The 15,385-nt window shown below is 43.4% G+C and overlaps 1 protein-coding gene across 1 annotated transcript in view; it reads right to left on the reverse strand.

Moving 5' to 3' along the window:
• Positions 1 to 15,385, reverse strand: part of LOC126334647 (ATP-binding cassette sub-family C member 4-like) — a 261,187-nt gene that overhangs the window by 67,658 nt on the left and 178,144 nt on the right. The window contains exons 14-15 of the mRNA XM_049997092.1: positions 14,343 to 14,551; positions 6,343 to 6,697 (exon numbers count right to left, since the gene is read on the reverse strand). Of these exons, the coding sequence (XP_049853049.1) occupies positions 6,343 to 6,697; positions 14,343 to 14,551 (564 nt within the window). The remainder of the gene's footprint in view (positions 1 to 6,342; positions 6,698 to 14,342; positions 14,552 to 15,385) is intronic.

Here is a 15,385-nt window from a genome sequence, read left to right on the forward strand (position 1 = left end):
TCAGTCATTTGTGGTGACTACTGGACCAATGTATAGGTTACTTCAGAGTGCATTCCATATATTAGGACAGTTATCGTGAGACTCGTGACGGTATCCTTCCGCGTGGTCAAACGTAAGTTCACAGTCGGCTCACTTTTCGTTAAATGGAACCTGATTATAGGATCAAATACTACTTTTTTCAATCCACTGTTTTATGGGTTCAGGTTTACCATTATCTATTGCATTATAAATAATTTATTTTCTTGCTAGAAGTCGTTTATTGAGAGCACGTAATTGCGTTGCCCATAGCGAGAACTTATTTTGTATTTAGTGCTTTAAGAACCCATGTGGGCTCTGTGAGTCAATAGGGCTACCTGTATAACAACATATACACGTATATTCATAATCTTTTCTTTATATTATTTAGCTTTATTCAAATCATTTATAATCTTACATAACTTAATTACAGTCTGCAGTGCCGCAAGATTGTGCACAGTTGTTGCCGCTGACCTGGCGCGTAAAATTACTGAATTAATTACATTCCACTACTGCAAACCATTAGCAATAAATACTACCTTTCTTGCACGGATGTAGGTTGCAGATGGATAATGGTGAGTCGCGGTTGCTGTCGTGAATGGCTGATGATTACTGAATGCAGTGCACAGTGACCTGGTACCTTAGTGAGATATTTTGTAGACTACATGATAGCGAGGACAACCCTGATGGTAACAGCAGGCACGGATTTTGTTTTGACGTTGTATTTTGCTCGTAGTGGTTGAAGAAAGTTAATTACTACTTCAGGTATAAATTCAGTGGTTACAGATAAGAGGGAATATCCTCTTTTGCACTGCTTTGAGGTAAAATTGAAAGCAAACACAGTACAGTTTTTGATCAGTCCTTGTGGATAATTAGTTTCCGTTTGAATGGTGAGTTTTCCGAAATTCATCCATGTTGCATTACGCGAGTGTGTGTCTATCGGTATTTCGTCAACATTTTTGGTCAGTTTGCGTTATAATTTGTTTTTTGGGGAATAAATACTAATACATTACAGCACAGTTTGATAGTTCGAAGCTTTACCTTCCTACTCATGTTAGTAGTTCATCTTTATTAGGCAACATTTACAAGCTGAATAGTTGATGTTGACGACTCAGATACGAAGAGAGTTCAGTAAGTAATGCAACACATTTTTTGTCGGCCAGGTTCGGTTGAGAACCTGCGGAATTGGCTGCGGCACATGGTGGATTACTCCCGTTTCAACCGCTATACATATACATTCACGACGTTCCATAGGTGGCGACGCTATACACAGCCTTCAAAATGGAATCCGTAAAAGAGGTGCGGTTCAAGCAGAGGGCTGTCATTGAGTTTCTTTTGTCGGACAACAAGAGAATCAAAAATATTCATAGGCGATTGCAGAATGTCTACGGAGACCTGGTGGTAAATAAAACCACGGTGAGTTGTTGGGCGACGCGTCTGTAATCATCGCAATAAGGTCGTCCAAACGTGTCTGATCTTCCACGTGCCGGCAGACAACACACAGCTGTGACTCCTGCAATTTTGGATCGTGTGGACAATTCCATTAGCGGTGATCGAAGGATCACAAACACATCGCTGCTCAACTGGATGTCTCTGTTGGTAGTGGTGACACACTCGTCCAACAGTTTGGGTCTTGAATGATGTGTGCCCGCTTAGTTCGTCGTCGCCTAAAATAAGATCATAAAGAGCAACTAAGGACCATCTGTGTTGAGTTGCTTATCCGTTACGAAGTTCAAAGCAGCACCCTCAGCCGGTAAAGTTATGGCGATTTTAGGGGCTCTGAAGGGGTTATCCTGTTTGATGTCCCTCGCCATGGAGCAACGATAAACTCTGAAGTTGAAGAAACGATTTCAGAGTGTTTGTGACCTCGAAAATGTAAACGAACTCCTCCTTCTTTCACACAAGTCTGTTGCACGTGACAGCAGCTCCTACAGCCAATATATCGCTCTGTCTGACTTCCATCCGTTTGGCCCACTGATAGAGGTACTTCATGGGAAGCAATACCTGGATGATGGGGAGGTTATTGCTGCAGCGACACTTTGTCTTCCACATCGACCAGTAGAATAGTATTGTGCAAGCATACACGCCCTCCCAGTGAGCTTTCGTAAGGGCGTCGTATTGAATGCAGATTATGTTGAAAATAGGGTCTGTAGCCAAAAGGGTGGGAAGTAATAGTGTAATGGAATCCTGAATAAAAACGACCTTCTTTCGGAAAAAATGCGTTGCATTACTTATTTAATGCCATTCGTACTATGTATTTTATTCCTGTCACTCTAGCTACGCCAAAATATTGGCCTTTCTTAATATACCCATTGATGCTGTAACAGCCGGCCGGAGTGGCCGACCGGTTCTAGGCGCTACAGTCTGGCTCAAATGATTCAAATGGCTCAGAGCACTATGCTACTTAATTTCTGAGGTCGTCAGTAGCCTAGAACTTAGAACTAATTAAACCTAACTAACCTAAGGACATCACACACACTCATGTCCAAGGCAGGATTCGAACCTGCGATCGTGGCGGCCTCTCGGTTCCAGAATGTAGCGCCTAGAACCGTACGGCCACTCCGGCCGGCGCTACAGTTGGAAATGCGCGACCGCTACATTCGCAGGTTCGAATCCTGCCTCGGGAATGGATGTGTGTGAAGTCTTTAGGTCAGTTAGGTTTACTTAGTTCTAAGTTCTAGGGGACTGATGACCTCAGAAGTTAAGTCCCATAGTGCTCAGAGCCATTTGAACCATGCTGTAACAGCTTTCTGTCCTCTGAGGCCTACCTCTACGTTAACTGATTCGTAACGCACTTGTCTGTTACTTAGTAGGTGGTCTAAGGCGTTTCCTCCACGATGGCATCCTCTGACAATGTGCTCAAAATATTCAGAACAATCTTACACGAATCCGGTTTTAACGTAAAAACGAAGATCAGTTAGAGTTAAAAGATGTAGAAAGATTAAGAGCATCCATATAAATTTATTACTACAACAAAGCACAGAAACAGAACGAATGTTTACTCTTTCCGACCAGAAAACAAGAAAAATGAGATTTCATCTCGCAAGGAAAGCATAATCGCAATGGCTCTCGGATTTTACTCATCTTTCGCATGATTGTAATACGTATTTGGATTAAGAGAACGGATTTTATTACGATGCTCTTAACAGGTGATTTCGAGAAATCGTGGTTCAAACTTTAACAAAACTGTTGACCATTAGCCGACGAAGCGCTTCAAGTCCGCCTGTCCTGCTTTCGAATGTAGTACCGTTCTTTTCTTAATCTTTCAGCAAATATTCGCATTAGTACAATGAATTATTTTTATTGTAAAAGAAACAATAATAATGATGATGACGGCTGTTATAGTGGAACACTCTTGTAGCAAAGAACTGTGATGAAATGAACATTTATTTGACGACACATTCATGTAGGTATTAAAAAGTTCTTGCAGAGAAATCTTTATACTTTTGATTGTTCACCATTATTGATAAGCCGACAACATTTGCAATGGGATCCATAACAAAAACGTGAGTAACATATAGACATGTACCTAGCACATCCTTCGTAACAATCAAAGTTGATCTTTTTAATACTGATAGGAGAAAATACGCCTCATTAACATTTAAAAAGCATGGCCGTTTAGACTCAATTTTTGACGCAGACGAAGCGTATTGGCAAATAGGTACCAGTACCGGTGCTGTTAACTGATGAGTACCAGCGAGTGAAGAGCAATGCAGTCTTCACGAGATGATTTTTCTCTCTTGCCCCACAATACTGCATCCCGCAACGCTTTTACGAAACTTTTGACTTGGCTGCGAAAGTATATAGGAAGGCGGACACTCCAGCGTCACGAGTCCTTACTATAACTCGATTAAACCTCGTCACGATTGTGCCATTCTGATTATTATTACCATTATTCATTTTCGAGAAAATATGTTTCTTTTGAGCGATACAAGCGTTTTGCGGAATACAACAAAAGAGTGACGAGACTCGCTATACGGGCATTGTTCCAGACTTCTGCCGTTACTAAAAGGCTAGCGCTGTCGTACGGTATTTAACAGGCTCGTTAAACTTTGAAACTTGATTTTTCGAAAACGTTAAGTGGTGCAGCGTATTGTAACAGTATTGTTAGACCTTAGTACGTGCTACAACCGAACGAAAGATAAGCAGAATCGGTGACCCGATTGGTGCGTGCTTCGCTTGTCAGACCAGACCAGGTATACAGGGTGGTCCATTTATAGTTACCGGGCCAAATATCTCACGAAATAAGCGTCAAACGAAAAAACTACAAAGAACGAAACTCGTCTAGCTTGAAGGGGGAAACCAGATGGCGCTATGGTTGGCCCGCTAGATGGCGCTGCCATAGGTCAAACGGATACCAACTGCGTTTTTTAAAATAGGAACCCCCATTTTTTATTAGATATTCCTGTGGTACGTAAATAAATATGAATTTTTTAGTTGGACCACATTTTTCACTTTGTGATAGATGGCGCTGTAATTGTCACAAACATATGGCTCACAAATTTAGACGAACAGTTGGTAACAGGTAGATATTTTAAAATAAAATACAGAACGTAGGTACGTTTGAACATTTTATTTCGGTTGTTCCAATGTGATACATGTACCTTTGTGAACTTATCATTTCTGAGAACGCATGCTGTTACAGCGTTATTACCTGTAAATACCACATTAATGCAATAAATGCTCAAAATGATGTCCGTCAACCTCAATCCATTTGGCAATACGTGTAACGACATTCCTCTCAACAGCGAGTAGTTCTCCTTCCGTAATGTTCGCACATGCATTGACAATGCGCTGACGCATGTTGTCAGGCGTTGTCGGTGGATCACGATAGCAAATATCCTTCAACTTTCCCTACAAAAAGAAATCCAAGGGAACGTCAGATCCGGTGAACGTGCGGGCCATGGTATGGTGCTTCGATGACCAATCCACCTGTCATGAAATATGCTATTCAATACCGCTTCAACCGCACGATAGCTATGTGCCGGACATCCATCATGTTGTAAGTACATCGCCATTCTGTCATGCAGTGAAACTTCTTGTTGTCACATCGGTAGAACATTACGTAGGAAATCAGCATATATTGCACCATTGAGACTGCCATCGATGAAATGAGGGCCAATTATCCTTCCTCCCATAATGCCGCACCATACATTAACCCGCCAAGGTCGCTGATGTTTCACTTGTCGCAGCCATCGTGGATTTTCTGTTACCCAATAGCGCATATTATGCCGGTTTACATTACCGCTGTTGGTGAATGACGCTACGTCGCTAAATAGAATGGTTCCAAAGTCTCTGAGTACTATGGGACTTAACATCTGAGGCCATCAGTCCCCTGACTTAGAACTACTTAAACCTAACTAACCTAAGGAAATCACACACATCCATGCCCGAGGCAGGATTCGAACCTGCGGCAGTAGCGGTCGCGCGGTTCGAGACTGAACCGCCTAGAAGCGATCGGCCATAACGGCCGGCCTGACATTGTCCCGTAATTTCTCTAGTGTCCAGTGGCAGAACTGTACACGACGTTCAAATTAGTCGCCATGCAATTCCTGATCCATAGAAATATGGTACGGGTGCAATCGATGTTGATGTAGCATTCTCAACACCGACGTTTTTGAGATTCCCGAGTCTCGCTCAATTTGTCTGCTACTGACGTGCGGATTAGCAGCGACAGCAGCTAAAACACCTACTTGGGCATCATCATTTGTTGAAGGTCATGGTTGACGTTCCACATGTGGCTGAACACTTTCTGTTTCCTTAAATAACGTAACTATCCGGCGAACGGTCCCGACAGTTGGATGATGTCGTCCAAGATACCGAGCAGCATACATAGCACACGCATGTTGGGCATTTTGATCACAATGGCCATGCAGCAACACGATATCGACCTTTTCCGCAATTGGTAAACGGTCCATTTTAACACGGGTAATGTATCACGAAGCAAATACCGCCCGCACTGGCGGAATGTTACGTGATACCACGTAGTTATACGTTTGTGGCTATTACAGCGCCATCTGTCACAAAGCGAAGAAAGTGGTCCAACTAAAACATTCATATTTCTTTACGTACTACACGAATATGTAATAAGAAATTGGGGTTCCTATTTTAAAAAATGCAGTTGATATCCGTTTGACCTATGGCAGCGCCATCTAGTTTCCCCCTTCAAGCTAGACGAGTTTAGTTCTTTCTAGTTTTTTCGTCTGATGCTCATTTCGTGAGATATTTGGCCCGGTCACTATCAATGGACCACCCTGTATAATGTCTGTACTGGTGTCACTATTTAATTAAGAGTGGAAACTGATGTTGAGAGAGTTGAATACGAACCTGAATCATCACGATAACGAACTGTGGTAACAGTTCATCGATGGATCCGATGTCCTTAGAAAACCTATTGAGTATTCTGCCAGAAGGATTCGTGTCGAAGAAGCGCATAGCTCCTCTCAGTACGGAGTTGAACATGGTGTTGTGCAGGCTGCGAGATGCTCGCATGGACAGGATGAAAAATGCAACGGACCGGATCTGGTTGAGCAGGATGCAGCCCAGCACGAGGCCGCCGTACAGCGCCAGGAAGAACTCGCTGGGCGGCAGCGACGCCAGTTCTTCAGAGAGCGTCTGGTTGCTGCCGCCGCCGGCTTCCACCTGCTTCTGCAGGGACGTCCTCAGTACCTCCGTACTAGACCTGCGAACATCGGTGTTGTCAGTTCCTTTTGTACGTGTAAGTATAAGTCACCAGTACCTGTTAAGAAATAGCCATTCTTACAACTATTTGGAACATCAAATAGATAAACTTACAGACCTGACCTATTTTAAACTCACTGCATAAAATGCCAGTCTTTCCATTAGAAGAGAACACTGGTTCCTTTGGAGCTATGTAAATGGAGCAAAACTGGTGACAAGTGGCACTATGGCTCCCCACCGCTGACGCAAGTCATAGCAGTGCACCGATGCGTGTGCCCCAGTCGGTTGTATGGAATCGTTGCAGAAATGAGGGACAGTGTAATAGATGGTGGGAAAGGGCTATTACGTTTGGAAGCGGTCATGACCTCGCCGTGTATGAAGTTGGCAGATTTGTTGGCGCATCACTGTGAACTTCGAAGTACCTACCCGAGGACTGCCGTATCACAGACAGCATCGTAGCACGGAGCGGAGCAGCAGTTGCAAAAAGGTCGGAAGTGACAGGTATATGCCCCGTCATGGTCAGTCGGTTTCAGACACGAAAGGAACTGCTGCTGCCAGTAAATTCAGGTCAATATCAACCAGTTGAGGGCAAATGTTGCATTCTGTGGACATTTCGAGTCGAGTACCTCACAAATGGTCATTGCTCACAGCGACACATAAAGTCTGTGACTGTGAGGTTAGCTACGCTTACGGTCAGTGAAAAAGAAAGTCAGAGTCCCCTTCCGTCATCAAACTAGTGGCTTTCATCAATGCGATGTCATGAATTTTAATGGGTTCAGTCAGTTCTACCTTTCAGGCCCCAGAGCTCACTTCTGCTATTAGATTTTTTGAACATATGACATGTAAGTACTGATAAGTCAAAACGTTTCGTACAGTATTTATTTCGTAACCAGTATACAAAAGATAGCCACAGCAACAATTCTCCTTAGACACGCTTAGGAATTTTTGCCAACCAACATCTGGATGGCATTCACAAAAATTAAAAGTATTGCAGGTCTACACAACCCGCCACATTAAGTTCACTCTGAAGTGAAATTTATCATCTTTCTAAAATCTACTTTTGGAAACTGTAACGTGTCACATAGCTCTCAGTGTGCGTGCGTGGTTCGAAGAGCACTACGATGAGTTTACCGTACTTTCCGGCCCTCAAAACCCCCTCTCCGCAGATTAAAACCCAATCGAGAATCTGCGGAGCCTGGATCCTCAGCTGTGAAACCTCGCGCTGCTGGCCACGGCAGTGGGGTCGGCGCGGCTCCACATCCCTGCCGATACCTCCCAGAACATCTGTAAGGTGTCAGTCAAATCCAACACCTTCCATAAAAACCCTGACATGATAGCAAATACGGCAGTATGTCACATAGCTCTGAATTAATCCTGACATTAAATTAACCAAAGTAATATGACCAATGAGTGAGCAAATGAAATACCGCAGACTAACACAAGAACGCCTAAATGCATGTCATACCTTCCCACCGTGAAACAGACGCAGTTCCGAGAGGAGAAACGAGAACAGAAGCCGAGAGCAGAGCCGTGTAGGCTAGAAGTCCCTACGATAAGGGACACCTCCCACATCGCCGGCCAATCGCCGGGAGGTCCGCCCCCAGCCTATGTTAAAAGATAGAGCGCTCCGGAAGAGCTGTATAGACCTTACGATAACACTAAAAGGGCCACACCAGCTGCAAGTTTTACCGTGAGACTTTACGCATCTATGTTACGTAGCTAACATTAAAAACATTGCCTCACCATGAAAAGTATAACGTTTCTCATTGGATAGACAGAATTTTTGTAGGCAGAGCTTAAGGTTAACATTGAGACGCTGATTGGTCAGTTGAAAATACAGCCAGATGCCTTTTTCTTAGACAAACTACGGTAAATTGTAGTAAGGAGAAGTTCGAGAGAGTTGCTACTGAGACGGCGAGGTGTGTGGAGCTGCAACACCCACCGGCCATGATGCTGCCTAATCACTGTCAAGGTAATGAACGGACGCGGTGCCACATAAGAGCACATAAGGCTTCACTCAGAACTGCAGAAGTCTCATCTGTTAATCCCCTTTATACGTAATACTAGTGTCGATCGTCAATTAAACTTTGTGGTATTCACATTTGCTACTTGAAGTTAAAATCTGAAACGCGATGATTTTTCTGTTATATAATTATTGAGAATCCACATCAGCCACTGTAATTTATGACAAGTTAAATAAGTAATTAAAGATAATTGAGGGTCACTGTAGACCATTTTGATAGTTTTCTCTTTTTTGAAACTTAACTTAAACCTAGATTTTAGATGTGATATGGCATAGGTCATCCTTCAAACCATTATCAGACTTGGAAACCCATTCAGGGAATATTCGTTCACATTTTTGTTGAATGCAGTTGGTTTTTATCATACTGTATTAAAATATTTCCTTTTATGAATAGTGCAATTTATAAACAATGTTTTTTGAGTAGAATAAAAATTCCAGTGGTAAACGTAACTGCTTTTTCGACGTTATTTTACCGTCTAACTAATAATAGGAAAGCCTTGAACCCCTTCCACTAAATTTAGTTAGTATTAAGATTCTTTTACAGGGAGTGCAGTGGAGCTGACGCTGAAATCATTACGTATTTGATTATATCATCGCTAGTCTCATTGAACTGTTCTGAACTCTACATGTCATGTGTGGTCAGGCGTCTCCTTACCTGCAACAGGTCCCAGGTTCAAACTAGTCAATTCCCTAAAAAACACGCTCAGGGCATCGCTGCGCGAAAGTGGTAGGGAGACACGACTTAGAACAAACTGACACCACGCTGAATGTTAGACATCACTCACTCTTTTCCTTCACGTCCGCACTGCAAAAAGTGGGTTATTCAGGCTTTTGGCAGGTGATGAAGAAAATCACCAAAGGATGTCCTCTCGTCTGGAAACTAACGACAGTATCCTTTTCGGAAATGCTAGAAGGATCGTGTGCGGTTGATGAAATAGTTGCCTACGCTGTGGACTTCTTCATTGTGGCGTCTGGTGACTCCAGAGCTAAGCTAACGTAGTTAATAATGCACTATCGTGAATAGAACAGTGTATGGGGCAACAAATTAAAAACTGCTACATTAAACGTACGATCTTCTGTTTAAGGTTAGTCTCCCTGTTAGAAGGTAATCTTACTCTTATGTTGCATAGAAATTCAACCACAAGAAATACCGTATGCAACCACGACAAAGAAAGTTTCGACGCATATAGCCACAGTTTCGCAGAAAGCAGTCAAAATTATGCACATGGTTGCCTCTTAGCAAAATAACGCTTGACGCTGCTCTTGTGTATCACAACCCTATGTTCACTGCAGTAATCAGCACTGGAGTGACTGTATGGTCACATAAGCTACGACTGAAAGGTTGCTGGACCATAGTTACTCGAGCACAACGAAGTGTACTCCTAAGACTCTGAGATCTTTCAGCATTACATCTGCTGGAATCGTTTTTGTGTTCTTGGAATTTGTTTGCCACAGCAAAAAGACATAAACAGGTTTTATAAAATAACACGTTGCAGAATAATGGACAAAGAGATCCTAAAACTCTGCAAGGCGAACGAGCAGCAGTGCGAGGGGACGACCATACAAAATGTAGAAGAGTGCGTGGTATCTTTGCTGATATCGGTGAAACATTAAAACTGAAACAAATTGAGCAGACAATAAATGCTTTCACAACCGGCCTGTTAAATGCGGGAAGATGCACCAGCAACCAAGAAGGAACAAAATGTTTCATAGACCACCGCTATACACCCGGACGATTCACCAGGAACTGAAACACCTTAATCCAAGTCAGGGTATGGTACATCTCATCAGTGACCCTCGTCGCTAGTCACAATACTCGTTTAAAATAGGGAAACGAAACTCAGAAGTATGTGACAGTTGACAGTTTTGGACTTCCGAAGACGTAGGATTAGTTTGTCCACTTATGGTAGATATTTGGGAGAAACTTCCTTCCAAGATGTCTATAACATTATAACAAACCTAGAATTATGTTCATTATTGAACACAGCTACACAGGGCTTTAAAAACAGAAATCCTTGCTCGACTCTTTGCAGCAATATATATTACTTTATATTGAATATCACCAGCACGTAATTTATAGTGTTATATAAGTAGTGTGTAATATTTAGTACAAAAATAATAACTTAAGGGCTTACGAAGACTCGAGCAGCGCTGAGACATGTAAAAGGAGGAGGATAACGTATAGAACTCATGTAGTGTAGTTAGGTTAGGATGCGCGACTGGGGATTGGAAAGCCTCCACGTCTTCTCAAGATAACCATCGAATCCTGAACGTCTGTACAAGGGAAGGAAACAGTGGTGTTATGTCGCTTTGTTGCCATCATACACTTCCGTGCTGTTTTGTCCATTGTGCTGGATTCGTTAGCATACAATAATAAATGAGCAAAGGATAATAGATAGACGATAAGAGACTGTTTTGCTACAGCTAATGATCATTTGTCACTGAAAAAACTGAAATTGACTACCATCCAAAATAAATATTGGGGACATGGCAATCTAATGGGTTAACTTCAGTGTGATGTGCGGAAACAGCTGCATGCTTGAACACGTTTCTAGCCTGTGTGCGTCATGTCGGCAATGTATGACTGCCATACATGGCTAACAGAACGAGGGGCCTTCAGTAAGTAACGCAACAAATTTTTCCCTCGGACAGTTTAGGTTTTATGGGTTTCGGGAAACGTGAAATTTTCTCTTTTCAGACCCTATGGTCTCATGAAGTTTTGAAAGGATGACGTCGCTATGCATAACTTTCAAAATGGCGTCTATAATGGAGGTGCATCTGAAGTAGAAAGCTGTCACTGAGTTTCTCTTGGCGGAAAACCAGAGAACTGCAAATATTCATAGGCGCTTTCAGAATGTCTGCAGAGACCTGATACTGAACAAAAGTACTGCGAATCCTTGGCCGAGGGGTCTATCAACATCGAAACAACATCGCGCAAACCTGTTCGAGCTCCCCAGTGCTGGCCGACTGCACACAATTGTGACTCCTGCAATTTTGGAACTTTCGGACACTCGCATTCGATGTGATCGACGGATCAGAATGAAATACGTCGCAGCATAACTGGGTGTGTCTGTCGGTAGTGGTGACCACTCGACCACCAGTTGGTGTACTTAAAAAGTGTGTGCCCAATGGGTCTGTCGCCGCTTTCTTGTCAAACATCGTCACACGCCATAAAACATTGCTTCATCGCTTCCAACCGGAAGCAAAACAGAGATTCTTGGAGTGGCGAGACACCACCTTCCCTCCAAAGAAAAATTTCAAAGCCGCACCCTCAGCCAGTAATGTCATGGCGGTGGTCTTCTGGGACTCTGAAGGGGTTATTCTGTTTGATGTCACCCTTTATGGGCTATGATTAACTCTAAAGTGTATTCCACTACCCTCAGGAATGCGAAGAAACGACTTCAGCGTGTTCGTCTCCTCAAAAATGCAAACAGAGACTATTCTACACCTGTGCTCGAACGAACGTATTTGCCAATTCTTAGTGACAGACAAATGTACGGAAGCTGTTCCGTGGGAAAGTCACACGAATACTAAAAGACACCGTTGCTTTTACATGAAATTATCAAGACATATTAGTGGAAATGTTGTACTGGAGCATTACCAGGTTGGTTTAAAATCGGTATGAATCAAACAGTGAGAGAGTGAAATGCGAGTGTATGACGGGAATGGAATCTGTAATTTACAGACTTAGCTTTTCGAGCTACAGCGCACGGACTGACTCCCCATGTAAGAGCTGTGAATAATGCCAATAACATTCTGTAATCTCAGTGGACTATACCAGATACATTTATCATATATGAGAAAGAGCTATTTGCAGAATACCCATTTCAGGACGCTCATATGTGCCATTGAAAATGTGGGTAAACATTTTTGGAAAAACAAAGAGACATACTGTGCAGTGATACTAGACTGAATCGCCAAAGAAATTGGTATAGGCATGCGTATTCAAATACAGAGATACGTGCACAGGCAGAATATGGCGCAGCGGGCTGCAGTGCCTATATAAGACAATAAGTGTCTGCCGCAGTTGTTCGGTTGCTGCTGCTGCTGCAATGGCAGATTATCAAGATTTAAGTGAGTGTGAACGTGGTGATATAGTCGGCGCACGAGCGATGGCAGACAGCATATCAGAGGTAGCGATGGAGTGGGGATTTTCCGGTACGGCCATTTCACGAGTGTACCGTTAACATCAGGAATCCGGTAAAACGTCGCTGCGGCCGGAAAATTATCCTGAAAGAACGGGAGCAATAACGACTGAAGATAATAATTCAACGTGACGGATGCGCAACTCTTCCGCAGACTGCTGAAGATTTCAGTGCTGGGCCATCAATAAGTGTCAGCGCGCGACCCATTCAATGAAACGTAATCGATATGGGCTTTCAGAACTGAAGGCCCAATCGCTTACCCTGGATGACTGCATAACATAGCTTTACGCCCCGCCCGGGGCCGTTAACTCCTACGTTGGACTGTTGATGACTGGAAACATGTTGCCTGGTCGGACGAGTCTCGTTTCAAATTGTATCGAACGGATGGACGTGTATGGATATGGAGACAACCTCGTGCATCCATGGACCCTGTATGTAAGCAGGGGACTGTTCAAGCTAGTGGAGGCTCTGTGATGGTGTGGGAGTGTGCAGCTGGAGTGATATGAGACACCTGATACGTCTAGATACGACCCTGACAGGTGACACGTACGTAAGCATTTTGTCTGATCACCTGCATCCATGCGTGTCCCTTGTGCCTTCCGACGAACTTGGGCAATTCCAACAAGAGAATGTGACACTCCACACGTCCAGAATTGCTACAGAGTGGCTCCAGGAACATTCTTCATAGTTTAAACACTTCCGCTGGCTATCAAACTCCCCAGACATGAACACTTGTTGTTCAGTTTGGACAGACGCAGTAAGATAAAAATGATCTTCAGCTCACATTTGAGGTAAACCCACTAATTTAAGGAGGTTAACATACATTAAGGCCATATAGTATATGACAAGACTTTTTAATTGCTGACTTGTTCCACGAATGACACCATACCAGTTAAGTAACAATACCTATGTTCATTGATGAATTATTCGTAGAGTAGAGCGGAGTATAGAAAATTTCATTAGTTTTACAATATTTTAGTTGTTGTCTGTCCGTCCCTGGTAGCTGAGTGATGCCGGCACTGTAGCTCAGCGTGTTCGGTCAGAGGGTTAGCTGCCCTCTGCAATAAAAAAACTCAGTTAATCGGTCAAAAAAGATCTTTAGTGGACGTCTTACGACGTCCGCCCCGACCAGATACAACTAACAAAAGCTAACAAAAATAACATTTAAAAAAAAGTGGTCAGTGTGACAGACTGTCAATCCTAAGGGTCCGGGTTCGATTCCCGGCTGGGTCGGATATTTTTTCCGCTCAGGGACTGGGTGTTGTGTTATTCTGGTCACCATCATTTCATCTCCCTCGACATGCAAGTCTCCGAAGTGGCGTCAAATCGAAGGACTTGCACCTGGCGAACGGTCTACCCGACGGGAGGCCCTAGCCACACGATATTTACATTTTATTACTTGTTGCCTGAGTGGTAATATTCTGTTTAAAACTTCAGTCACAACTCCTCCTTTGCTTGCGCCGCAGGTGCTCCCTTACCAGTAGGTTACGACGTAATCGGAGCCGCTGGTGATGACCTGCGCTATGAGCAGCAGGGCGACCACAGAGAGCAGCGGGCCCACGCCCCCGGCGGCGCCGTAGTACTGCCAGATGGTGGACCACCTGAACTTCGCGTCCAGCACCTTCTCGCTGTTGTCCTGCTCTGCGGGATCTCTGTGCAGCTTTCCAGTCTCTTCAGCAATCACGTTCTGCACGAAAGAGGAAACAGTCATATTGTTCAGCAGCAGACATTCCACGTCTCACGTTACATGCGTGAAATTTTAAATGGTAAACATACTGACCACTAAGCCATAAAATGGGTGACTATTCTTGATTTTTTACAAAGAATACGCTGCGTTTGAGTGTGAGAAGTGAAAATTTTTTGGCTGTTCAGAACTTCGATCCACTCCAATAAATTCACTAAATAGCAGGTATAGCCAAAACTCTCTAAAGTATCGTTTCTTCTGTTATCTATAGTCCTGCAGTTCAGTACATCTACATGACACACCACAAATCACCTAACAGTGCGTCGCGGAGGGTACTTCTGGTACCACTAACTGTTCCCCTCTCCCTAACCCACTCGCGTGGAAAGAATGATTTCATATAAGCCTCTCAATTAGCTCTTATTTCTCGAGATTTGTCTTCGCGGTAGTTTCGCAAGATGTATGTGGGTGGAAGCAATATAATATCTCTCTCTTCCCGAAAGGTGTTCTGTCGAAATTTCAACAGCATTCATATGGCTTGTGATTATGGTATAATCATGCTATTATTTCATACCCGCATGACTCCTCGTCTATAGGCACTAGACAGGACTTCCTTAAAAACACTAAAAACGGGTAAGAAGAAGTGGCATCTTCATTTCCACGTTCATTTCCTGACAGCCTCATAAAACAAAGTAACATTGCAGAAGTTCTGGGAAATGTATACCCCAGATCTGTTTGTATGGACGTAGACTAAACGGTTTTCAGGCAACAAGCTTGAAACCATACGACAGAAATCTCGTCAAAGAGAGGATCTTGTAACTGCTACTATATATGTCGTTG

This window comes from Schistocerca gregaria, chromosome 2, assembly GCF_023897955.1.
Source record: "Schistocerca gregaria isolate iqSchGreg1 chromosome 2, iqSchGreg1.2, whole genome shotgun sequence".
In the NCBI taxonomy this organism is placed as follows: domain Eukaryota; kingdom Metazoa; phylum Arthropoda; class Insecta; order Orthoptera; family Acrididae; genus Schistocerca; species Schistocerca gregaria.